The sequence below is a fragment of the Oryctolagus cuniculus genome, chromosome 14 (assembly GCF_051225735.1).
Source record: "Oryctolagus cuniculus isolate XC-2025 breed Fujian yellow rabbit chromosome 14, ASM5122573v1, whole genome shotgun sequence".
In the NCBI taxonomy this organism is placed as follows: Eukaryota; Metazoa; Chordata; class Mammalia; order Lagomorpha; family Leporidae; genus Oryctolagus; species Oryctolagus cuniculus.
The window spans coordinates 68,698,956-68,724,874 of NC_142880.1; the positions used below are offsets into that span (position 1 = coordinate 68,698,956).

The 25,919-nt window shown below is 44.6% G+C and overlaps 1 protein-coding gene, 1 long non-coding RNA gene and 1 pseudogene across 3 annotated transcripts in view; 2 read left to right on the top strand and 1 right to left on the bottom strand.

Annotated features, from left to right (window-relative positions):
• Positions 1-7,248, bottom strand: part of LOC103349663 (C-C motif chemokine 28) — a 61,429-nt gene extending 54,181 nt beyond the window's left edge. Inside the window, exon 1 of one of the 2 annotated variants that reach the window (XM_089312760.1) lies at positions 7,129-7,211. In XM_089312760.1, coding sequence (XP_089168886.1) covers positions 7,129-7,192 — 64 coding nt within the window. In that variant the 5' untranslated portion in view covers positions 7,193-7,211. Of the gene's footprint in view, positions 1-7,128 lie in introns of both variants that reach the window. The other variant, XM_051853500.3, reaches the window with a different exon arrangement.
• The window catches only part of LOC138845191 (uncharacterized), a 68,199-nt gene that overhangs the window by 37,567 nt on the left and 4,713 nt on the right, over positions 1-25,919 (top strand). The window contains exon 4 of the long non-coding RNA XR_011382029.2: positions 7,004-7,227. This is a non-coding gene — a long non-coding RNA (uncharacterized LOC138845191). The remainder of the gene's footprint in view (positions 1-7,003; positions 7,228-25,919) is intronic.
• LOC100341948 (small ribosomal subunit protein eS4-like) lies at positions 17,363-18,973 on the top strand (annotated as a pseudogene).

Below are 25,919 nucleotides of genomic sequence, written 5' to 3' on the forward strand. Positions count from 1 at the left end.
TTAGGATCAGTGCGGTGCGCTGGCCGCAGCGCGCTGGCCACGGTGGCCATTGGAGGGTGAACCGGCGGCAAAAGGAAGACCTTTCTCTCTGTCTCTCTCTCGCTCCCTGTCCACTCTGACTGTAAAAAAAAAAAAAAAAAAGAAAAAAAACCCCACAAAACTATAAGGGTAAATGAAATGTTTTCTCCATTTATCAAAGGTAATGAGGCCACTTTTCTCCTTCTCCCTTCCTTGAAAATTCCATTAGAGACGCAGTGAATCTGAGTGGTTATTTTTGGAATGGAGGTAAACTTCTCTGGAGATTAAGTACAGTCTCCGATTTTTATGGCAATAGCTATATATCCACAGTCAAGGGACAAACAGCCTCTAGATAAATTTTTTAAATATCTCTGGCCTTGGCTCAGTCTCTCTCAAGATGTTCAGGGAATGTCACGAGGTGTAACTCTTTGTCTCTTGAGAGGAGAAATTATTCTTTCTTCTGATGTTTCTGCCATGGTGTATAGAGTTTTGTTCTAACATCGTATCTTGTGTGTTACTTAACGTGCTTATAAATCTGTTAAAGCGGCCGGCGCCGCGGCTCACTAGGCTAATCCTTCCCCTTTGCGGCGCCGGCACACCGGGTTCTAGACCCGGTCGGGGCGCCAGATTCTGTCCCGGTTGCCCCTCTTCCAGGCCAGCTCTCTGCTGTGGCCAGGGAGTGCAGTGGAGGATGGCCCAAGTGCTTGGGCCCTGCACCCCATGGGAGACCAGGAGAAGTACCTGGCTCCTGCCATCGGGTCAGCGCGGTGCGCCGGCCGCAGCTCACCAGCCGTGGCAGCCATTGGAGGGTGAACCAACGGCAAAAGGAAGACCTTTCTCTCTGTCTCTCTCTCTCACTGTCCACTCTGCCTGTCAAAAAAAAAAAAAAAAAAAAAAAGGGCATTAAAAAATAAATAAATAAATAAATCTGTTAAAGCTTACTCAATAATATGTTCTCCCTTCTGTATCAGCAGTGAGGTCTTTTGCTAATGGGATTGCTTTCTTTCCCCCACAAGAACCAGCCTATCTCACTGATGTGTGTGGGTAGTCATTAAATCTTCGGGTTTCTATCTATACCTGGGTCTACTTCTGGGCATTCTCTATTCTCTTTCAAGTTCTATTTATCGATCTGTATTCAATTCCACAGTTTCAATTAAGACACTTTTAAATAAATTTTGATACTTGATAGAATAAATCTCCCCATCCAACTTATTCTTCATAAATATTTTAGGATCAGCTTAAGTTTGCCAAAGTTCTTTGAATTTGTAGTTGGAAATACACTATATTTATGTTTAGCATCTGAAAAATATTTTCCTATCCATAAATTGGAATAATCTCATTAAATATTCAGATTTTTTGTATTCTTCAATACCTTTAGAAGAATCTGATAAAATAATAGTGTATATCTTCAATCTATTTCTAGGTACTTTATGGTTTTATTATATTGTGAGTGAGCTATCTTAGATGGGTAAGAATGAAATTGGTTATTTCGTGTTGCTCTTGTACACAATCTTACTCTTGCCGAACTTTTAAAGTTGTGATACTTGAGAGCAGATACTGTTTGGTTCTCTAGGAAAATAGTTATTTTTATCTCTTCTCAATTTCTGTGCAGCAAACAACAGCCTTTCTCCTTTGAAGATGCCTAAAACACTGGCTAACCCATTCTAAGTTCAATACACAATTTAAAAATTAAAACAGTTGGGGCTGGTGCTGTGGCATAGTAGGTTGAGCCACCATCTGCAGTGCCGGCATCCCATAAGGATGCCAGTTCGAGACCTGGCTGCTCCACTTCCAATGCAGCTCTCTGCTATGGCCTGGAAATGCAGTAGAAGATGGCCCAAGTCCTTGGGACCCTGCACCCGCATGGGAAACCCGGAAGAAGCTCCTGGCTCCTATACAACATTATAAATGTTTAACCTAAAGTCTTGAAACTGAGCCATCTTTGAAATAAAGGGTTTATTGAACTGTTAGAGATGCTAGTAAGAAAAAGGCTGGGTCCCAGGACAGGTTTCCGCAACTTAGCTGCAAGCTTAGAGAGCAGTTGGAAATGTGTTCACTGGACCCAGACCAAAGAGCATTTTTATAATTACAGTTTCATGAAGGAAACATGAGACATAAACTGTTTGTGTTGCTATAGATAAAAAGGGCAGAATAATGCAAATAGGAAGGAAGCTTTGGAATAGGAGAGTAGTTCTTATGTAGAGTACTTGTTGCTTCTGGATTGGTGTGGGTGTGAAGAGGGCGTTTTGATGCCCAGCAGGTCAGAGGCCTGGGGTTTGGTGTACATTCCGGAACGTGGAATTGTATTTGTTGTTGGTGGTGGTTTAGCCAAAACTGTTAGCTGATTAGCTCCCTTATATCTCCAATATTCCATTTTCTGGCCCTTGTAATTAAATTTAGGACAGCTGAAAGTTTGTCTTTTATCATAGGTGTGATGACTGGCTTTTGATACTAGAATCTAAGTAGTTTAACAGTTTTATAGAATTCGGGGATAAAGATGTAGTATGTTAATTTTGGGGAACACCTGGACAGAAACTGAAGGAAGGCCAATTATTATTTAGGTCAGATCTCCCCCTTCTCTCTGGAATTCCTTTGTCTATTAATACCAGACTGGACAAGGGAACACAGTTGCCTTCCATCTCCACCCTGAAATCTCATCTTCTCTGTTGGAAAAGAAGAGTAAGGAAAGTAACTGCAACTGAATAGATGCCCACTGCAAGACAAAGTCTGTCCCTCAGACCCATTCAAATTCCAGGGAATCATGTGGAAAGCTAACTGTGTCTATAGTATCTGTCCTTTTTACTCATTCCCCTAATAGACACTTACAACCCCTCAGAAATGTCTGCAGTGTCCATTCTCCCTCTCTGCTGTAGAAAAAGGGCATGTGAGCTTCTGAGCTGCACTGGGTTGCTGGGTAATCACAGTCGTGTGGTTTTCCTGGGTGCTGTGATGCTGCCTCTTTGCACATTGATAAATTTGTGTTTCAGTCTTCTGTTTAAAGTGTCATGTCAGCTCATTCCTGTGAGTCTTCAGAGAGTGACGGGAACTTTCCCATACCCTTCCTATAGATCATTATCAGGAAGACTGTTTGGGAGCCAGCGTAGCAAAATCTCCTGACTTGTATCTGCTGGGCACAGGCAGAACCTTAATCTGAATGTACAATTGAAAACAGCCAAGGCCGGCGCCGCGGCTCACTAGGCTAATCCTCCACCTTGCGGTGCCGGCACACCGGGTTCTAGTACCGGTCGGGGCGCCGGATTCTGTCCCGGTTGCCCCTCTTCCAGGCCAGCTCTCTGCTGTGGCCCGGGAAGGCAGTGGAGGATGGCCCAAGTACTTGGGCCCTGCACCCCATGGGAGACCAGGAAAAGCACCTGGCTCCTGCCATTGGATCACGGCGGTGCGCCAGCCGCGGCGGCCATTGGAGGGTGAACCGGCGGCAAAAGGAAGACCTTTCTCTGTCTCTCTCTCTCTCACTGTTCCCTCTGCCTGTCAAAAAAACAAACAAACAAACAAAAACAAACAAACAAACAAACAAAAAAAAAACACCAAATGGCAGGTGAAGCTGGAGCACCAGGGGGCCCTGGAGTGGGAGGCCGAGTGGCATCCAGGGCTGCAGCAGTGGACAGAATCAGGGCTGCTGAGCTCACAGAAGCGAGGCAGCGGACAAGGTGGCTCCCTCTCAACAACTGGTCTGCCTGGTCAAGACAAGAAGAACAAGTCCCTGGAGGAGAGCTGCCTTTTCTCCCTGTCCTTGACTTCCCTGGGGGCATTCCTCAAGCATAAGATTTTTGAAGATGATTATGGTGCAAATGCAGACACGTGCTCTCCAGCGGACCAGGAAAGGAATTTGTTGCCATCAGGGACTATAGTGGCCATATCAGCCTGCATGTGAAGTGCTCAAAGGAAATAGTCACCACCATCCAAGAGGTCATGATCCTGGCCAAGCTCTCAATTCTGCCTGTTCAGAGAGGCTATTAGGAAAACAAGACCGACCAGCCCCACCCAGTGCCTTACAAGGTGACCCAACCCTGTGGTTTTGTGTTGGTGGTGTCCTTCCTGCCCCCCACCTTGGGGCACTGACATCATCTTGGCCCCTGTAGCCAAGAAGCTAGTACTGATGACTGGTACTGATGGTTGCTATAGCACAGCCAGTGACAGCACTGCCACCCTGGGCAACTTTGTCAGGGCCACCTTTGATGCCACCTCCAAGACCTATGGCGATCTGACCCCCAACCTCTGGAAAGAGACTGTGTTTACCAAGTCTCCCTATAAGGAATTCACTGACCTGGGTGTCTGTGCAGTGGACCCAAGCTGTAACAGTGGCTGCAACATAGGGTTTTACACAAGAAAAATAAAGTGAAATAAGCCTGTTTAAAAAAAAAAAATAAATAAAAAATAAAATAGAAACAGCCAGGCTCAAAGTTGTAGATTCAAAGAATCCAGCCTAGGGACACTGGAACAGCGTGGTAGACATGTTTGTGTACTCAGTGCTGAGTTCTCTGAGGCAGCCTCCACATCAGCAGATGTGGAGTATGCCCTACCTTTGGGAGGACTCCAAGTCTTTTAATTGTGAATAGAGTCTGCTGCTTCCTCATTTATGCAGAGCGGTTTGGGGTGCCATTTAAGACATAGTGAAGATAATGGAACAGCTTTCTACCTGAAACCACAAAATGTGTTTCCCAAAGTCCCAAACTAGCACAAACTACTTCCCTGTCCCCTCCGCCTGCAAGAACTGCCTGTCTCCTTCCCTGCGTCTTTGAGTCCTCCCCACCCCCTCCTTACCTGGTCTTCGACCGATGCCTGGAGCCTGAATCACCAGCTCACAGGGCACCTGGCACACAGACACTTTGGGAGGTTGCTGTGGGAAGCAGTGGTGTTGCCCCCTCACTTCCATGACTGAGAACTACCCTCTTGTGTTCCAACCCAAATCACTATGTTTAAATGCAAAGAGTTGGGGCTTTTCTGAAAATGTGATTTTCCTGTGGCCCAGACTAAAGCCCTAGACTGCACCAAAGGCTCCTACTGGGTCTCAGCTCCCTTTATCACCAGAGTGCTTTTTCAAGCACCTCTGCATTTGCTGTCCTTCCAGGGCTCTGTCCCATGTGAAGTTTGGTCCTGGGTGTAGCACAGCCTCCTCTGTCCCATCTGTGCCCTGTGCCTGTTCCTCCCTTTTCTGCAGGAGGGCAGCAGTTGCGGGTACTACTGCTGCTATTAGGACAGCTAGAAATAGAAAGCTGGCAGGAGAAACACCTTTAATTTTAAAGATTTATTAAAAAAATAGTTGGTAGTTTCAAAAACTAGGTATAAAGCTTTAGTTCACAGACCTTTGAGAAACAGTGAAAGTGATCCCTAAAACTTCAATGGTAGGTGGCACAGTGGGTAAAGTCACCACCTGAGATATTGGCATCCCATTTGGGTGCTGGATCAAGTCCTGGCTACTCCACTTTCCATCCGGCTCCCTGCTAATGTGCCCGGGAAAGCAATGGAAGGTGGCTCAAGTACTTAGGCCCCTGCACCTCCATGGGAGACCTGTATGAAGCTTCTAGCTCCCGGCTTCAGCCAAGCCCATGCCCAGCAGTTGTCGCAATCTAGGAAGTGAACCAGCAGATAGAAGACCTCTCTGTCTCTTCCTCTCTGTCTTTCTCTCACTCTGCCTTTCAAATAAATAAAATAAATCTTTTTTTTTTCAATTTCAATGTTAAATTTTTCAGAAAAAAAAAACAATTACAGGAAATAGAAAATGACACACTTTTGTATTTGTCCTGATAAGATAAAGTGATAGAAAGTAAGAGGAAGTTCTCCATATTTTCTCCCTTTGCTTAAGCCCAGTATCTTGGAGCACCATATTGGAGTCACTAAAGCTGCAGAGATCAAGCAATTAATACGAGACAGCAATCTTCAGAGGAAAAAGACTGATGCTAGTCCACTCTGACCAGTTCCTGCTAGTGTACATGAACCGTGGTTGCCAAATTAGATTTTTAGATAGAGGTTTTAACGTCCAATTTGTATGTGTCCATATGAGTGTGTGCGTGTGAAATCTCTGTTTTAAATGATAGCTCAATTTCTTAAAAAAGTAGACCAAATGAAATTTATATTCTGCCTCTGCACTTAGAGATCTATTCCGGGTAGAACACAAGAAAAGATGGCATCAGCCCAGTATTGTTGAGCACCTCCAGTTAGGGTTTCCCTAATGCAGTAGTGAGTGCTGCTGTAGAGCAGAGTCTGTGCAGTGCAGATTCAGTTACAGTCTCCCAGTTGCATGCTAGAAACTCATGATTTAAATTCTCTCAGATCTAATTTGCATGTTTAATCTCTTTAATCCTGCTCCCATTTCTAAAGATCAAACTGAAGCTTCAGATTTCTGTATCCACAGGGCTGATTCTGCTGGGAAAATCTTCAGCTTACCCAATCAGTACCCCTTGGTCCCGTCTCTGTTCCCCAAAGAAGCATACACTTGTGTTCAGACATTTAGCAGGTTGGGGAAGGGGGATGCATCTAAATAATGGGCTTTATGTAAACCTCTGGCTGCCCACTTTCTAAGATTCTGTCATAGAAGAGGAAATGCCACTTCAAGTTGCACTTATGTGGAAGGACCTCATTTTCCAATTGACAAATTATCTATCTATCTATCTATTTAAAAGTCAGAGTTAGAGGCAGAGGCAGGGAGAGATCTTCCATCCACTGGTTCAGTCTCCAAATGGCCACAACAGACCAGGAGCCAAGAGCTTCTCTGGGTCTCCCACATGGGTGCAGGGGCCCAAGGACTTGGGTCATCTTCTACTGCTTTCCCAGGCCACAACACAGAGCTGAACAGAAGTGGAGCAGCAGGACTCGAACTGGAGCCCATATAGGATGCCGGCGCTGCAGATGGTGGCTTTACCCACTACACTACAGCGCCAGCCCCAACAAATTATCTCTTATAATGAGGTGCCTTCCTGAAATTCCTCAGAGATCTAGAATTTAAATGTATGCCATTGTCTTGTAGGTAATCAGAAATCATTGAAAATAACTGTCTGAAGACATAAAGAGCTCTGCCCCAACCCACTCCTTCAAGACTGATTTGGGAGTCCTCCCAGCCACTGGAGGCCTGATGGCCAGTGCCCCACTCACCTTCTGAGGGTTGAAGAGCCACACAGGCAGCCAAGGCCACCAGCAAGAGTCCTGCGCACTGCATTCCTGCCTGCTCCGCTGGCTCTGGCAGTACCACAGGTGAGGCTGCAAGAGCAGGAAATGAAGCTAAAGGTGTCCTTGGGAGCAGATATAGAGCTCAGAGGAAAAGGAAGCCAGGTAGCCCCGCCCTGGGAGGTGCTCAGGGCATCCTTTCCTGTGGGGCTTAAGACAGCCTCCTGCTGGCGCCGCGGCTCAGTAGGCTGATCCTCTGCCTTGCGGCGCTGGCACACCAGGTTCTAGTCCCGGTTGGGGCACCGGATTCTGTCCCATTTGCCCCTCTTCCAGGCCAGCTCTCTGCTATGGCCCAGGAGTGCAGTGGAGGATGGCCCAAGTGCTTGGGCCCTGCGCCCCAGTACCTGGCTCCTGCCTTCAGATTGGAGGGCGAACCAATGGCAATCTGTAAAAAAAAAAAAAAAGACAGCCTCCTGCTGATTTGTCAAGCTCCTGACTTGGGTTCGTCCTGCCTGCCATCAGGGGACTCAGTGGCTCTGACAACGTGAGGTCTTGTGAGTTGGGTTACACATTAGAATGTTGGGAACCATTTTAAAAACTAGCAATCTACTTGAATACACTTATAAACAAACCAATGTTCTGGGGTAGGGAACCTTTGTTTGAATTTTGCAAAACCTTCCAATGAGATTGTGTTGGACACCGTATGAGAATCAGAGTTTTTCAAAATGGCTTGTTGATATCACAGGTTTCTGGGGACAAGCGTGACAAGTGTAAAGTATCATCTCTGTGGAAGGATATGGAGGAACTCAGCAGGACTCTGTTCTTGGTTTGCAGCCGGATTGTTTCCCGTGACTTTATATTAAGTATGAGAAAGGTAATACAGGTAGAGAGGCACTGCCTGTAGAAAAGAGCCTCAGAGCAGAGGGAGTCCCAAGTTCTAGTTCAGCTTTGCAGCCAGTCAGCTTTGTAATAAAACCAGGAGTTATGGGGAAGACCCTTGCATTCTAATCATATCTCATCCACTAATTAGTGTATAACAAGGAAATGTATCGATTTTTCTTTATTTCTTTTAGTTCCAATATTAATGAGTCAGGCTGGGTGACCTCCAACACCATGCCATGCTGCTTCTACAATTAACTGTTCCATGAGGTAGCCACTAGGCCACATGTGACTCTGGATTACCTGCAATGTGGCTAGTCCAAATACAGATGTACTATGGGTATAAGACACACACAGGATTTCAAAAACTGAGTATTACGGAAGAATATAAAATCTCAAAAGTTTTTATATTGATTCCATGTTTAAATGGTCATATTTGGGGCTAGTCTAATGGCAGAGAGGCTTAAGCTGCCAGCTGGGGTGGCGGCATCCCATCTGAGTGCCAGTTCCACTTCTAGTCCAACTTCCTATTAATGTGCCTGGGAAGGCAGCAGCAGATGTCCCTAGTGCTTGTGCCCCTGCCACCCATGTAGGAAACCCAGATGAAGCTCCTGGCTCCTGGCTTCTGTCTAGTCCAGTCTGTCCATTGAGACAGTCTGGGGAGTGAACCTTGGATAGAAGATTTCTCTCTGTCTCTGGTTCACCCTCTCTCTCTCTTACTCTTCCTTTCAAAAAAGTTTTAAAATAATTTTTAAAAATAAAGTACCCAGCCTCAGGTATTAGAAAAAAGAAATGGTAATATTTGGACATATTATACTAGGTAAAATGTATTATTAAAATCAGTTAACCTATTTCTTTTTTAAAAACATGATTTATTATTTTATTTGAAAAGCAGGATGACAGAGAAAAGGACACACAGAGAGGAAGATCTTTTTTTTTTTTTTTTTTTTTTTGACAGGCAGAGTGGACAGTGAGAGAGAGAGACAGAGAGAGAAAGGTCTTCCTTTGCCGTTGGTTCACCCTCCAATGGCCGCCGCTGCAGCCGGCGCACCGCGCTGATCCTGGCAGGAGCCAGGAGCCAGGTGCTTTTCCTGGTCTCCCATGGGGTGCAGGGCCCAAGCACCTGGGCCATCCTCCACTGCACTCCCTGGCCATAGCAGAGAGCTGGCCTGGAAGAGGGGCAACCGGGACAGAATCCGGCGCCCCAACCGGGACTAGAACCCGGTGTGCCGGCGCCGCAAGGTGGAGGATTAGCCTATTGAGCCACGGCGCCGGCTGAGGAAGATCTTTTATCACTTCCCAATGTCTGAACAGCCAGGAGCCAAAACTCAGTCTGGTTCTCCCCTGTGAATGGCAGGGATACGAGCACTTGAGTTTTCATCTGCTGGGGTGGAGAGTAGCTGGAGCTTAGCCCAGGCACTCCTGTGTGGTGTGGAGGCATCCCAAGAGCAGCATCTTAATTGCTGGGTCCAATGCCTGCTTGTACATATGTAGATTGAACCCAGACTATTTTAAATTACTTATGTCAATCTCATGTTTGCACTGTGGATTGACTCTTTAGCAGGTCAGGAGGCTGGAATCTGAATTGTCCTAATCTGCCAAATTGGGGAATTTGATCGTGCTTCTGTTTCACTATCAAGAACTGGAGTTAGAATAAAATAGGAAATGAGAGGTTAGGAGATGCTGACCTCGTGAATGAGAAAACCCAGTGACCCAGAGCAGCAGTTTCAGTCTCTGCCACTAAGCAAGGAGACATTGCCACAGAGAACCTGCAGGGGTACCTGCTGAAGTCCTGAAATGCCATTTGTGCCCACCATACCCACAGCTGACTCTCTGGACTGAAGCTGGGTACTCTGAAAGTAAGAGTGAGGGAGACTACATAAAAATTACTGTCTGAGGAGCAGGCATTTGGCATATGGGTTAAGACACTTCTTGGGACACCTACATCCTATGGCAGATTGCTTGGACTCAAATCCTGACTTGTCTTCCAATTCCAGTTTCCTGCTCACGTGCATCCTGGAATTCAGCAGTGATGGCTCAAGTACTTGTGTCCCTGTCACCCGTGTGGTAGAATTAGATAGAGTTCCGGACCTCTAGCTTCAGCCTGTCCCAGCCCTGGCTGTTGCAGGCATTTGGGGACTGAGCCTGTGGGTGGGATATCTCTCTACCTTTGTCTCTGAGTACGTGTCTCTCTGCCCTTCAAATATATAAAAATAAATATTTAAAAGTTGGGGCTGGCATTGTGGCTTAATAGGTTAGTCTGCCACCTTCAACGCTGGCATCCCAATGGGTGCTGCTTAGAGTCCTGGCTGCTCTACTCCTTTTTTTTTTTTTTTTTTTTTTTTTGACAGGCAGAGTTAGTGAGAGAGAGAGAGAAAGAGAAAGGTCTTCCTTTTTCCGTTGGTTCACACCCCCACCCCCCCCAAGTGGCTGCTATGGCCTGCGTGCTGCGCCGATCTGGAGCCAGGAGCCAGGTGCTTCCTCCTGGTCTCCCATGCAGGTGCAGGGCCCAAGCACCTGGGCCATCCTCCACTGCCTTCTCGGGCCACAGCAGAGAGCTGGACTGGAAGAGGAGCACCTGGGACAGAATCCGATGCCCCATCTGGGACTAGAACCCAGGGTGCCGGCACCGCAGGTGGAGGATTAGCCTAGTGAGCCGTGGCGCCAGCCCTACTCTACTTCCTATCCAGCTCCCTGCTAATGTGCCTAGAAAGCAGTAGAAGATGGCCCAAGTCCTTGGGCTCCTATACCCACATGGGAGATTCAGAAGTTCCTGGCTCCTGGCTCCTGGCTGCAGCCTGACCCAACTCTGGCCATTGCAGCCATTTGGGCAGTGAACGAGTGGATGGAAGATCTAGCTATTTATTCCTCTCTCTTCTTTAATTTGGCATTTCAAACAAATAAAATAAAACTTAAAAAAAAATACAGTTTGAGGGGCCGGTGCCGTGGCTCACTAGGTTAATCCTCTGCCTGCAGGGCAGGCATCCCATATGGGTGCCGGGTTCTAGTCCCAGTTGCTCCTCTTCCAGTCCAGCTCTCTGCTGTGGTTGGGAAGGCAGTGGAGGATGGCCCAAGTGCTTGGGCCCTGCATTGGCATGGGAAACCAGGAAGAAGCACCTGGCTCCTGGCTTCAGATTGGCATAGCGCTGGCCGTAGCAGCCATTTCTGGGGTGAACCAATGGAAGGAAGACCTTTCTCTCTGTCTCTCTCTCTCTCACTGTCTAACTCTGTCTGTCAAATAAATAAAAAATATATAGTTTTAAATAGGGACAAAGATTTGCAAAAATATTACATACACTTAAACATTCACCAGCCTGCCAGGCACTTGAAATCCCCACCCTGAGTCCCTCCTAAAAAGAAAAAAGCCTCTGTTCAGAGGCAATGAATGATGGGTAATAGGAGTAATTTTAAATTCAATGGGACAAGGTCTCCGTGGAATTGTCAGGGCACTGCAAGGCAGACTGGGCTTGATTTTGGTGAGCCTGAGATTCGATGCACCTGTGCACTCCTGCACCTCTCATTTGCTCCATGTCTGACAGGATGGTTTCTGTTGCACTGTGTGCTTCTTTCTTCTGCTGGGAAACACCACCATGGCCCTGCCAGGGAGAAGGAACAGAGACAGAAAGCAGAGGGACTGCTGGAAAGCAGAGGGACTACTCCTTGAGTTCTTAGCACTTTCTGTCCCTCCACACTGCTTCCTGGGGCACTTGAAGGAGATGGTGGGTAGTGGTTAGTGGAAGACAGTTGGGATAACAGGTAGAATGAACAACATGACAGCACTTAGGAAGTTACACTGACTGGAATCAACACCTTGGGGCAGATTTTCCTCACCCTGGTGTTAAACAAACAAACTGCCATCTACCAGCAGGAACCTAAAGACCACATCACATCAATTTTCACCAAGACCAGAACAAGAGGAATAGTGGGCAGATCAATTTTGATTGAGGTAAGGGATAAGCTGACTTGTGGGATTTTTGCTTGACAAGAATATGGTGCAGGCTGCAACTGTGGGGTGTATGAGTGTGAGAGAGGGCTGTTCACTAGGGAGCCACGGACCAGCACCAAGTAGGAGGGAGCCCCGAAAGGGTGGATTCAGGAGAATGATTTTGGTTATTTAGAATATGTGTGTCTAGGCTTGGGCTTCTACTAAAACCAAGTGAAGAGGAGGCTGAGAAATGTGTGCCTTAGGGCATGGGATAGTTTGAGGGTAGAGTCATAGAGTGAGAGAATTTGAGGACAGCCTGAAGGCTTGCCTGGCTTTGTATTTTCCACTGTGAATTGTCCTAATGGCTAAGAATATTTAGAGGAATTTTAGGGATTTTTTTCCTTTTACAGGAAAAAACAAGTAGTTTTCACTTTAAAGGTAAGTGAAGTGTGAACCTCAGGCTGTCATAAAAATACTTGTTCTGATACATGCTGTGGGTAAAAATGTCCTGTTTGTGTTAGGAGAATAAAAATTTTTAAACAGTAGTTTTCACAAAAATAAAATTATGCCAATGATCTTCCTTATCAGTTTTTCTTCAAAATCAGCATGTAGACAATTTTGAATAAGCTATCAGTATTTAAATGTTATAGGACAATTTAGAACATAATGGACCCCTTCTATATATCTTTTGATGTTAAAAGTAATCACCTTTATCTGTGTGACATTTGAGTTCTGATTTGTATGTGTTAGTCAGCTTTATGTCATGGCAGTGAGATATCAGAGGTAACTCACAAAGAAAGGCTCTCACAATTCTGGAGGTTTAAGCCTCAGACTGAGCCACCTCATTGGCTTGGCCCCTGTGAGGGTGGCAGCTGGCAAGGGCTAGAGTGTTTGGAAGATCACATAGTGAACCCGGAAGCAGAGAGACCAGATCCAAACTGGGGCTTTTATAACAACTGTCTCAGAATTCCCTCTTTGTACACACCCCCATGATCAAAGACCTCTATCCGGGCCCCAATTCCTGAAGTTTCCATCACCTTTCAAAGGCTTCTCCCTGGAGACCAAGTCTCTATCGCAGGAGTCTTTGGAGGACCCTCAACACCAAAATTAATCTCCAAACCTGGCAGTTGGTCATGGTTTGGAGAAAGCATGGTGGAGGCAAGCATGTGTCTCCTATTGAAAACCAGGCTCCAAACAGTTCATGGCAAGCTGCTGAGTCACGGTATCTAAGTTTAGTGTATTGTCCTCTTTTGACTACAGAATTGGAGTGGGATATTTGGAACATATGAAAAAACTAAGAAGTAAAAAGTTTAAATATCTGAAACAAGTTTCTTAATCTGTTCCTCCAGTCTCCATTCTGTGCATATGTAATCATTCATTCATTGAATAAACCTTGATAGAACATCTACAATATGCAAGACACTGTGCTAGGCATACAGTACAAATGATGAGCTAAGAGGACAGGACATCTGTCTGTAGGGAGGACAATGACTCAGCAGTCATAGAAGTAGTCTGCTAAGTGCCAACACAGAGGAGCACAGTGTTTGGGACACTCCAGGGGGGGCCATTTTACCCAGTCAGGGGTGAGCCAGCTCTACAATGTGGTTTTCACTATTGCCTGGTTTGGTATTTTATAATACACTACTGAGCCTGGGAATGCTGGTGTAGAAGGGGACAGAGAGAGCATAGTCATGGATACATGTGGTGCAGCCGGATAGGAAGAATAATTTTTAGTGTTCTATAGCACAGTTCCACTATGGTTAACTACCATTAATTGAGTATTTCAAAGTAGTGAATAAAATTTTGAATACTCCCAAGAAATGATGATGGATGTGCTAATTAACACATGTGTATTGAAATACCACATTATACCTCACAAATATGTGTAATTATTAAGTGTCCACTAAAAAGAAAAATGGGGGTAACAGGATGCCCTTCCTATGGGAAGATGCAGTTGGGGTTTGTGACCTGGCAAACAAAGCCCGGGGTGCATATCTTCCCCCACTCCTTCAGCATGTAGCCTTATGCAGTACAGATCTGCACAACCATCCACAGTAGCCATGATCTTTCTGTTTCTTCTCCTGTTTCTGATCTTGATGCCCTTGCCTAGCAATATTCCCAGACTCTCTGTCCCGTATCACAAACTCCTCTTTATTCTTTAAGGCACAGCCTCAGTGTCACTCTGTGCATTGCCTTGCTTCTCCATCCTCCATAAGGTGACCCTTTGCTCTGACAGCCTTTCGGGCTGGGCCTGGGGAGCAGGAAGCCTTCTTGTTAGCTTTGCCTGCCCAGTGTGCAGCTCTTGCCCAGTGCACAGAAGGTGCTGTATTCACGTTGGTGAAAGGAATGCTGCTGACCACTGTTACTGTATCACAGCCTGACATTTTTATAAAGATTTGTTCTGACTAAATAAAAACATACCCTTTGTAAAATATTTGTATGAATATATAATTATATTTTAAGAATATATTACATATGATCTGGCCGGCGCCGCGGCTCACTAGGCTAATCCTCCGCCTAGCAGCGCCGGCACACCGGGTTCTAGTCCCGGTCGGGGCGCCGGATTCTGTCCCGGTTGTCCCTCTTCCAAGCCAGCCCTCTGCTGTGGCCAGGGAGTGCAGTGGAGGATGGCCCAGGTGCTTGGGCCCTGCACCCCATGGGAGACCAGGAAAAGCACCTGGCTCCTGGCTCCTGCCATCGGATCAGCGCGGTGCGCCAGCCGCAGCGCGCCGGCCGCGGCGGCCATTGGAGGGTGAACCAACGGCAAAGGAAGACCTTTCTCTCTGTCTCTCTCTCTCACTGTCCACTCTGCCTGTCAAAAAAAAAAAAAAAAAAAAAGAATATATTACATATGATCTGAAAATATAAAATAATTTAAACTAGTTGTTTAAATTGTATCATTATATATTCATTTGTATAATAGTATTTCAATCATTTATAACCAAAATTCAATTAAATGTTAATTCCTCTTGACATTTGGATGTGTATCATTTCAGATTTTTTTTTGTTGCCAAGTATATTTTTTCTTTACAAAAATAGAGTCCTCTAATACTTGGTTTCTGTCTTTTTTCCCATTGTATACCAGGAAGAATCCTCCAGAGCCATCCACCTAGTTCTGCATTGCTTTTTGTTGTTTCTCCTGTGGTTTTGTAGTATTCAAGCACATTGTTTTGTCCTGGTTTATTTGCTTAATTCTTGTTACTGCTGGGTATTTGGGTAGTTGGGTTATACTCCTTCTCTGGTGTTGTTATTATGGAGATTTTTTGATAATAAGTCCTATACCCTTTGTTCACCCATCTCAATTAACCCCCCTTTTCAAAAAAATTTATGTATTTATTTAATTGAAAGGGAGAGAGAGAGAGAGAGAGAGTGAGAGAGAGAGAGAATATCCATCTGCTGGTTTTCTCATCAAACACATAACAGCTGAGATTAGGCCGATCCAAAGCCTGGAGCCAGAAGCTTCATGTGGGTCTGACACATGGATGGTACTGTGCAATCACCTGCTACGCCTCAGGCACACTAGCAGGAAGCTGGATCACAAGTCGGGGCAGGACTCTATCCCATCCGCTCTGATATGGTGGATGCAGACATCTCAAGCAGAAGTTAAACTTTGAAGCAGTGTCCACTCTGATACTTTCTTTTTTATTTTATTGTATTTATTTTATTTATTTGACAGGTAGAGTTTACAGACAGTGAGAGAGACAGAGAGAAAGGTCTTCCTTCCATTGGCTCATTCTCCAAATGGACGCAATGGCTGGATCTGTGCCGATCCGAAGCTAGGAGCCAAGAGTTTCTTCCTGGTCTCCCATGAGGGTGCAGGGCCCAAGCACTTGGGCCATCCTCCACTGCTTTCCCAGGCCACAGCAGAGAGCTGGATTGGAAGAGGAGCAACCGGGACTAGAACTGGCTCCCATATGGGATGCCGGCGCCGCAGGCGGAGGATTAACCTAGTGTCCCACGGTGCTGGCCCCTGATACTTTCTTAATTGAGTCCTTAGAAATGAAATTTCCCCCATGATATGCCCACTTAAATCACTTTTAATATTTATTGCCAAATTATTTAGCAGTCTGTAAATACCTCTGTACATCCCTCTCTCCTGTAATTAAGTAGGCTCAGAGAAGACAGATGTGTCTTTCATTCAGTGCCTAGCCCAGTGCTTGGCTCAGTGTTTGTGAATGAATAATAAATTGGATAACTCAGATAAGCAGACCTTCATTATGTGAACAAAATTTTGCCAGTGTGGACCTCAGAAGTCTTCAATTGGTAACCTTGGCCTCTTCTGCATGCCTATAGCCTAATTGGTAATAATATTTAAATTTTTCATTTCTTAGAAGGGATTGTCTTCTGTACCAGACTAAAAATTAAAAATCACATATTGCAGAAGCATTAGTTATAATTACAGATTTGAAATAAGAGCTAAGGGCAATGTGTGTGAGAGAGAGGTATATCAGAGATTCGTGTTCTTTAGAAGCAAGACAGCACATTTGCCAACTGAGATGGCTTTGGGAGAGCCAGGTTAGGTTCCTTGCAGTGCTGTGCTTTCATGATGGACACCCTGTAATAAAGTGTGTGGTGGGTTGGGCATCAGGGATGCCAAAGTAAACAGAAAAGGAAGAATGCAGTTGAACCCTGGAGCTCAAGTAGGGGATTTCCCTTGTCTGATTCCTGGTTAACCCTGTGGTTTCCTTTCCTGATTTATATTTATAACTTCTTTACATTCATGCTTTCCAGATGTATTTATAATCTGAATTCATTCCAAACCACCCTTGTCTGTTTTATTATGATGCTGAACACTGAAGTTATGTGACTTACCTAAGATTAGTAAATAAATTGGCAATCATACAGAAGAATGACATCTCAAGCTAATAAAAATAAAAAGGATGTCTCCAGGAAAACCAGAAAAAGAGCAGTGAGAGGTGACTAGTTTGGGGGGGATGTTAAAATACTTTATAGGGACTAGGTATTTAGCCTAGCAGTTACGATGCCCTCAACCCATATCAGAATACCTGGATTCAATTCCAAACTCTGGCTCCTAACTCCAGCTTCCTGCTCTATGATTGCTGACCTATTGATTGACCTTAGTCAATTCATGTAATTTCTGTGCTCCAGCATCACAATAAAGCTGATTAGAGGTGATGGCTCTACTGATTGGTTCCTGGCTTGGCTGATTGCATTCTGCCACTAACCTGGGATATGTAGATTGTATTCCCACTACTGGCTTCAGTCCTGAACCAGCCCTGACCATTGCATGCATTAGAGTAAACCAATAGATGTGCTCTCTCTCTCTCTCTGGCTCTCTTGTTCTCTCTCTTTGCCTTTCAAATAAATAAATCAATTAGATTCCATTGTTGGGGCTGACAAAAGAATTCTTCAAACCAGAAGCAGCCACAGAAGTAAAGTTTTTCTCTAACCTTTTGCTCTCCTTTCTCTTACTCTTCATTCTTTTCAAAGGCAAGCAAAGAAACTAGAATTCCTCTTCCCCAAGGCATCACATAGACCCTCCAAAGCAGTTACAAAACCAAAAAAAATAAATAAATAAAATAAAAAACAAAAAACTCTCTGTACAAGGAATTCTCTAACCTACCTTGATTGATGATAAGACCTCCAATTCAGACAATTCTCTTCCCCTATAAGAAAAATAAGTCAGCTCTTTCCATTTGTAGTACAGCCATGGCTCGTGATCCCAAGAAGCATCTGAGCGAGTAGCAGCACCAAAGCGTTGCGTGCTGGATAAACTGACCGGTGTGCTTATTCTTCATCCATCCACTTGTCCCCACAAGCTGAGAGAATGTCTCCCTCTCATTTTCCTAAGGAATAGGCTGAAATATGCACTGACAGAGGATAAAGAAAATTCGCAGCCAGAGGTTTTTTTTAAAAGATTTATTTATTTATTTATTTGAAAGTCAGAATTATACACAGAGAGAAGGAGAGGCAGAGAGAGAGAGAGAGAGAGAGAGAGCAAGAGAGAGAGAGAGGTCTTCCATCCGCTGGTTCACTCCCCAATTGGCCGCAATGGCTGGAGCTGCACCAATCCGAAATCAGGAGCCAGGAGCATTTTCCAGGTCTCCCACATGGGTGCAGGGGCCCAAGGATTTGGGCCATCTTCCACTGCTTTCCCAGGCCGTAGCAGAGAGTTGGATCAGAATTGGAGTAGCCGGGGCTCGAACGCCCATATGGGATGCAAGCAGCGCTTTACCCACTATGCCACAGCACCGGCCCCAGCCGTCTGTTAAGATTGATGACAAAGGCTGAAGTAATATAACCTACCCTGCTGGTTTTATGAATATCATCAGGATTGACAAGACTGGGGAGAATTTCCATCTGACATATGACACCAAGAGCCACTGTGCTGTTCATCTCATTATCCTTGAGGAGGCCGAGTACATGTTGTGCAAAATGAGAAAGAACTTTGTGGACGTGAAAGGAATCCCTCATCTGGTGACCATGATGCTTGTACCATTCACAATCCTGATCCCTTCATCAAGGTGAATGATACAATTCAGATGGATTTGAAGACTGGCAAGATTACAAATTTCATCAAGTTTGACACTAGTAACCTGTGCATAGTGACTGACGGTACCAACCTGGGAAGAATTGGTGTGATCAACAATTGAGAGAGATCCAGGTTCTTTTGATGTGGTTTATGTAAAAGATGCCAATGGTAACAGCTTTGCAACTTTGCAACATTTTCATTGTTGGCAAAGGCAACAACTTATGGATTTCTCTTCCTCAAGGAAAGGGAATCTGCCTCACCATTGAAAAGAGAGATGAGACTGGCTGTATGTGAAATGATCTTAGGCTACATGTTAGTAAAGTCTTTGTACTTAATTAAAAACAATGCCATGCTTAAAAAAAAAAAAAAAAAAAAAAAAACTGAGACAGTGGTGGTAAGCAGGCTAGCAAAGTTTGATGAAACGTACACCTGACAGGCTGGGTAGGTGAGTCAGCAAGGAACTGAGTGTCCAATCTGCATATTGACTGGGTTTATATGGATCTGGGGTCCACGTATTCCATCATTTCTCCTTGCCCATCCCCCTCTTTTGGGATATTATTGGGCAAAGGACTTTCAGGATGTGAAGTCTCCCCCCCGCCAGGCTTTATTGCACAGTGTTATCAGACTGAATAGCCCTGTCTGCACTGGGTCAGGAGGATTCTCCTGGCATGTCTCCCTGGGGGAAGGCTGGGGCTCCTCTGAGGCAATCAAACACTGGCAGGACTGTCGTAAACACCAGGCTGCTTCAGAACCGTGCCTGCACAGCTCTGTGTTCCTTCCCAAGGGAACTTCTTGTCTTTCCCCTTTGGCTCCTCCCACACGTAGGCTAACGTCTACCTTCCTACATAACATTTTGGTTAAGGGGTGTTGCTCATGACCCTTTAGGATGAGAAGGAAGGAGATCACTCCCTTTTCACTGGAAAATAAAATTCAATAAAAGATAAATGGCAAAAAAAGGATAAATTGCAGAAAAGTATGTGTGTGGGGATGGGGCATTTGTAGAACAGACAAAAAGCATTTCTATAAAGATCTTGTATGTCAACAAGAAAGAGGCCAGTGACTCAGTAGAAAAACACACTGTAGATATAAACAAGTAGTTCATAGAAATGAAAAGCATTAATAAACATTTGTAAAAGGCTCAAAATTATTCAGAATTGCTTAAACACAAATAAAATAAATTGAGATACCTTTTCCACCTATCTGACTGGAAATGATCAACATGTTTCATGCTATTTAGTGTTAGCAATTATTTACTCTTTTTTTTTTTTTTTTGACAGGCAGAGTGGACAGTGAGAGAGAGAGACAGAGAGAAAGGTCTTCCTTTGCCGTTGGTTCACCCTCCAATGGCCGCCGCGGCCGGCCAGCGCACCGCGCTGATCCGATGGCAGGAGCCAGGAGCCAGGTGCTTTTCCTGGTCTCCCATGGGGTGCAGGGCCCAAGCACCTGGGCCATCCTCCACTGCACTCCCTGGCCACAGCAGAGGGCTGGCCTGGAAGAGGGGCAACCGGGACAGAATCCGGCGCCCCAACCGGGACTAGAACCCGGTGTGCCGGCGCCGCAAGGCGGAGGATTAGCCTAGTGAGCCGCGGCGCCGGCAGCAATTATTTACTCTTACATGGTTAGTAGGAGTGTGAATTGGAGGAAATTCTTAGGCATTTTGTATGGCAATACCTATCTATTTAAAAGGAAGATAGGAAGTGGGTGTTGTGGTGCAGCACGTCAAGCCACCACTTGGGATGCCCACGTGCCGTATTGAAATGCGTGGTTCAAGTCCCTGCTACTCTGTTTCTGATCTAGCTTCCTGCTAATGTGCATCCTTGGAGGTAGCAGATGACGGCTCATGTGCTTAGGTCCTTGTCATTGATGTGGGAGATCTACAGTGTGTTCTAGGCTCCTGGCTTCAGCCTGGCCCCACCTCAGCTGGTTTGGGTATTTGGGGAATGAACCTGCAGATGGAATATATTTCCCTCTCTCTCTCTCTCTCTCTGACCCCTTCCCCCTCCCTCCCTCCTCATCATTCTGCCTTTTTAATAAGTAAATAAAAGTTAAAGTATAAGTAGTTCATGAAACTACTAAGTAATATATTAAAAATATATACTTGGGTGCTAATAACTCCTATTAACGATGTAAGAGTAAATAATTGCTAACACTAACATGAAACATGTTGATCATTTCCAGTCAGATAGGTGAAAAAGATATCTCATTTTAGTGTTTTAATATATTAAAAGTATATATTAAATATATATTAATACAAGCATGTATATTAATATATTATGCATAATAATATATTTATATAAGTATGTATTAAATATATATTAATGCAAGCATATATATTATATGCAAGCATGTATGAATAAGAACCTTATTATTGTATTATTTTTAATAACAAAAGAATCATTTGTGTATCTCTTTATAGTATAGTATGACAGAAAAATAATCTGTAGCACATCCACACAATAGGAAACAATTCGAAAATAAAAAATAATACATTGTAAGGAAGGATCTCTGTTAGAGTATGGGAACAAGACAAAGAGGAGGCAAATCATGAACACAATAGCCAGAATAGGTTTATTCTGAGAAAAACCTGAGAGGGACTCACTACCAGCAAGGGTAGAGAGTGCCGTTCTAGTACATAAAGACTATGAAGTACATAAAGATGTCTTTATATAGTCAGAGTTACTTCTTTTCTTTTTTAGAAACCTTTTGTTTAAGGAATACAAACTTCATGCATTTCATAAGTACAACTTTAGGAACAGAGTGATTCTTCCCACCACACCCGCCCTCCCACCCATACTCCCACCCATACTCCCACCCATACTCCCACCCCTTCTCCTCCTCCCTCTCCCATTCCTAGTCTCATTCTCCACTAAGATCCATTTTCAGTTAACTTTATACACAGAAGACCAACTCTATACTAAGAGATCAACGATTTGCACAAAAAAAAACACAAATAAAAAAACCTGTTCCTCAACAGTTCAAAGTCATTGTTCTTTGAAGTTCATTTCTTTTGTTTAGAAACTTAATTAACTTTAAAGAAGCACCCAAGAATAATACATCTTTTATGAGCATTTAGACATAACTATAACTTATGAGACATAAGAATATCCTCCATTTAAAACATTAAAAGAAAGTAAGTCCTTGAGAATGAATTAAAGAAACACCTAAGAAAACAAGCAATGGCGTTGGACACTTAGGCATAACTAAAACTTAAAACATAAAAATATCCTCCGCTGGGGCCAGCGCTGTGGCGCAGTGGGTTAAAGCCCTGGCCTGAAGCTCCAGCATCCCATATGGGTGCCGGTTCAAGTCCTGGCTGCTACACTTCCCGTCCAGCTCTCTGCTATGGCCTGGGAAAGCAGTAGAGGGATGACCCGAGTCCTTGGGCCCCTGCACCCGCTTGGGAGACCTGGAAGAAGCTCCTGGTTCCTGGCTTCGGATAGGTGCAGCTCTGGCTGTTGCAGCCATCTGGGGAGTGAACCAGCAGATGGAAGACTTCTCTCTCTGTCTCTACCTCTCTCTGTAACTCTGTCTTTCAAATAAATAAAATAAATCTTAAAAAAAGAGAATATCTTCCACTTAATACACTAAAATAAAATAAATCTTTGAGAATGAATTTTACTGTTAACTTTCATAATACAACTCTTTGAGGACAGAGGTCCTGCATGGGAAGTTAGTGCACAGTGACTCCTGTTGTTAATTTAACAATTAACATTTTTATGTATGATGTCAGTGATTACCCAAGGCTCTTTTTTTTTAAGATTTATTTATTTATTTGAAAGTCAGAGTTACACAGAGAGAGGAGAGGCAGAGGAGAAAGAAAGGAAGGTCTTTCATCTGCTGGTTCACTTCCCAATTGGCTGCAATGGCCAGAGTTATGCCAATCCAGAGCTTGGAGCCAGGAGCTTCCTATAGCTCTTTCCATGTGGGTGCAGAGGCCCAAGCACTTAGGCCATCTTCTACTGCTTTCCCAAGCCACAGCAGAGAGGTGCATTGGAAGTGGAGCAGCCGGGACTCAAACCGGCACCCATATGGGATGCCAGCACTGAAGACTATGGCTTTACCTGCTATGCCACAATGCTGGCCCTCATCCAGGGCTCTTAACATGAGCTGCCTATGCTATGGGAGCCTTTTGAATCCACAAACTCTGTCAGTATTTACACAAGGCCATAAGCAAAGTGGAAGTTCTTTCCTCCCTTCAGAGAAAAGTACCTCCTTCTTTGATGACCACTTTTTTCCACTGGGGTCTCACCCACAGAGATCCTTCATGTAGGATATTTTTTGCCACAGTATCTTGGCTTTCTGTGCCTGAAATGCTCTAGTGGGCTTCTCTGGCTGTTTTTAATTGTGCATTCAGACTAAGGTTGTACTTGTGCTCAGCATGTTGGGAGATTTTGCTTCATTGGCTCCCAAATTGTCCTCTTGATGACAATCTACTGGAGGGATAATGGGATATTTCCCTTCTATGCTCTGAAGATTCACAGGAATGAGCTGACATGACACATTAAATAGAAGAATGAAACACAAATTTATCGATGTACAAAGAGGCAGCATCACAGCACCCAGGAAAACCACACGACTGTGATTACCCAGCAACCCAGTGCAGCTCAGAAGCTCACATCCCCTTTCTCCACAGCAGAGAGGGAGAATGGACAGTGCAGACATTTCTGAGGGGCTGTAAGTGTCTATTAGGGGAATGAGTAAAAATGACAGATACTACAGACACAGTTAGCTTTCCATATGATTCCCTGGAATTTGAATGGGTCTGAGGGACAGACTTTGTCTTGCAGTGGGCATCTATTAACCTTTATCCGTTGCATAGTTTGCAAATAAATTCTCTCAATCTGTTGATTGCCTCTTCATTTTGCTGAGTGTTTCTTTTGCAGTACAGAAGCTTCTCAATTTGATGTAATCCCATTTGTTAATTTTGGCTTTGATTGCCTGGGCCTCTGGGGTCTTTTCCAAGAAATCTTTGCCTATGCCAATGTGTTGCAGGGTTTCCCCAATGTTCTCTAATAATTTTATGGTATTGGCTTGTAGATTTAGGTCTGTAATCCACTTTGAGTGGATTTTTGTGAAGGCATAAGGTAAGGTCTTGCTTCATACTTCTGAACGCAGAGATCCACTTTTCCCAGTGCCATTTGTTAAAGAGACTGCCCTTGTTCCAGGTTTTAGTTCCTTTGTCAAATATAAGTTGGTTGTAAATGCTTGGATTGATTTCTGGTGTTTCTATTCTGTTCCATTGGTCTATCAATCTGATTTTGTGCCAGTACCAGGCTGTTTTGATTATAACTGCCCTGTAGTATGTCTTGAAATCTGGTATTGTGATGCCTCCAGCTTTGTTTTTGTTGTAAAAGATTGCTTCAGCAGTTCAGGGTCTCCTGCATTCCCATATGAATTTCAGCATCATTTTTTTTTTTTTTTTGACAGGCAGAGTGGACAGTGAGAGAGAGATAGACAGAGAGAAAGGTCTTCCTTTTTGCCATTGGTTCACCCTCCAATGGCCGCCGCGGCCAGTGCGCTGCGGCCGGTGCACCACGCTGATCTGAAGGCAGGAGACAGGTGCTTCTCCTGGTCTCCCATGGGGTGCAGGGCCCAAGCACTTGGGCCATCCTCCACTGCACTCCCTGGCCACAGCAGAGAGCTGGCCTGGAAGAGGGGCAACCGGGACAGAATCTGGTGCCCCGACCGGGACTAGAACCCGGTGTGCCAGTGCCGCAAGGCGGAGGATTAGCCTAGTGAGCCACGGCGCCGGCTCATTTTTTCCATATCTGAGAAGAAGAATGTTCTGGGTATTTTGGTTGATATTGCATTGAATCTGTAAATAGATTTTGGAAGTATGGACATTTTGATGATGTTGATCCTTCCAATCCATGAACATGGAAGATTTTTCCATTGTTTGTAACTTCTATTTCTTTTTTTATAAAAAAATTTGTTTATTTATTTATTTATGAAAGAATCACACAGAAAGAGGAGAGACAAAGAGAGAGAGAGAGAGAGGGAGAGAGAGAGAGAGAGGTCTTCCATCTGATGGTTCACTCCCCAATTGGCCGCAATGGCTGGAGCTGCACTGATCTGAAGCCAGGAGCTTCTTCTGGGTCTCCCATGTGGGTGCAGGGCCCAAGGAGTTGGGCCATCTTCTGCTTTCCCAGGGCATTACAGAGAGCTGGATAGAAAGTGGAGCAGCCGGACTTGAACTGGCGCCTATATGGGATGCCGGTGCTTCAGGCCAGGGCGTTAACCCACTGCACCACAGCGCCAGCCCCGTATCTTCTATTTCTTTCTTTAATGTTTTGTAATTCTCATCATAGAGATATTTGGTGTCCTTGATTAAATTTATTCCAAAGTATTTGATTTTTTTGTAGGTATTGTGAATGGGATTGATCTTAAAAGTTCTTTCTCAGCCGGCATTGTCTGTGTATACAAAGGGTTCATTTTTGTGTATTGATTTTATATCCTGCTACTTTACCAAACTCTTCTATGAGTTCCAGTAGTCTCTTAGTGGAGTCCTTTGGATCCCCTATATATAGAATCATGTCATCGCAAATAGGAATAATTAGGCTTCCTCCTTCCCAATTTGTATCCCTTTGATTTTTTTTTTCTTGCCTAATGGCTCTGGCTAAAATTTTCAGGACTGTATTGAATAGCAGTGGTAATAGTGGGCATCTTTGGTTCCTGATCTCAGTGGGAAAACAAAGAGGAGGCAGCTCACCAACTCAATAGCCAGAACAGGTTTATTTGGGAACAAACCAGAGCAGAATTCATTACCAGCAAAGGTAGAGACTGCCGTTCTCATACAGACAAAGTCTTTATATAGTCAGGGTTACTTCTTCTTATCCGTGGGTTCTAGCTGGATGAGCACCAGGTGGGGTTAAGCTGATTTGCTTGTGCTCTGGGACTTTTGGGCAGGGTTGTGTTACTTGCTGACTCGTGCTTCTGTTGTAATAGATTATCCTAAGATGGCAGCGTGGCTATAAGATGGTGGTACTCATGTTCATAATCCTTCAAGCTCTAGATTTTGTGAAAACAAACAAAAAACAAACAAAAACAAGGCATGAAACAGAGGAAAGGGCCGGCATTATGGTACAATATGGCCAGTGGTTTGGGTCCTGGCTGCTCAACTTCTAATCCATCTCCCTGCTATTGAACTTGAGAAAGTGGTGGAAAATGACCCAGGTTCTTGGGCCTCTGCCACCCATGTGAGAGACCTGGAAGAAGCTCCTGGCTTTGGCCTGGCCCAGCCCTAGTTGTTGCAGCCATCTAGGGAGTGAACCAGAGGATAGATGATCAATTTCTCTCTCTTGCTCTATCTCTCCTTTGTCTAACTCTGCCTGAAAGAAAGAAAGAAAGAAAGAAAGAAAGAAAGAAAGAAAGAGAGAGAGAGAGGGAGGGAGGGAGGGAGGGAGGGAGGGAAGGAGGAAGGAAGGAAGGAAGGAAGGAAGGAAGGAAGGAAGGAAGGAAGGAAGGAAGGAAGGAAGGAAGGAA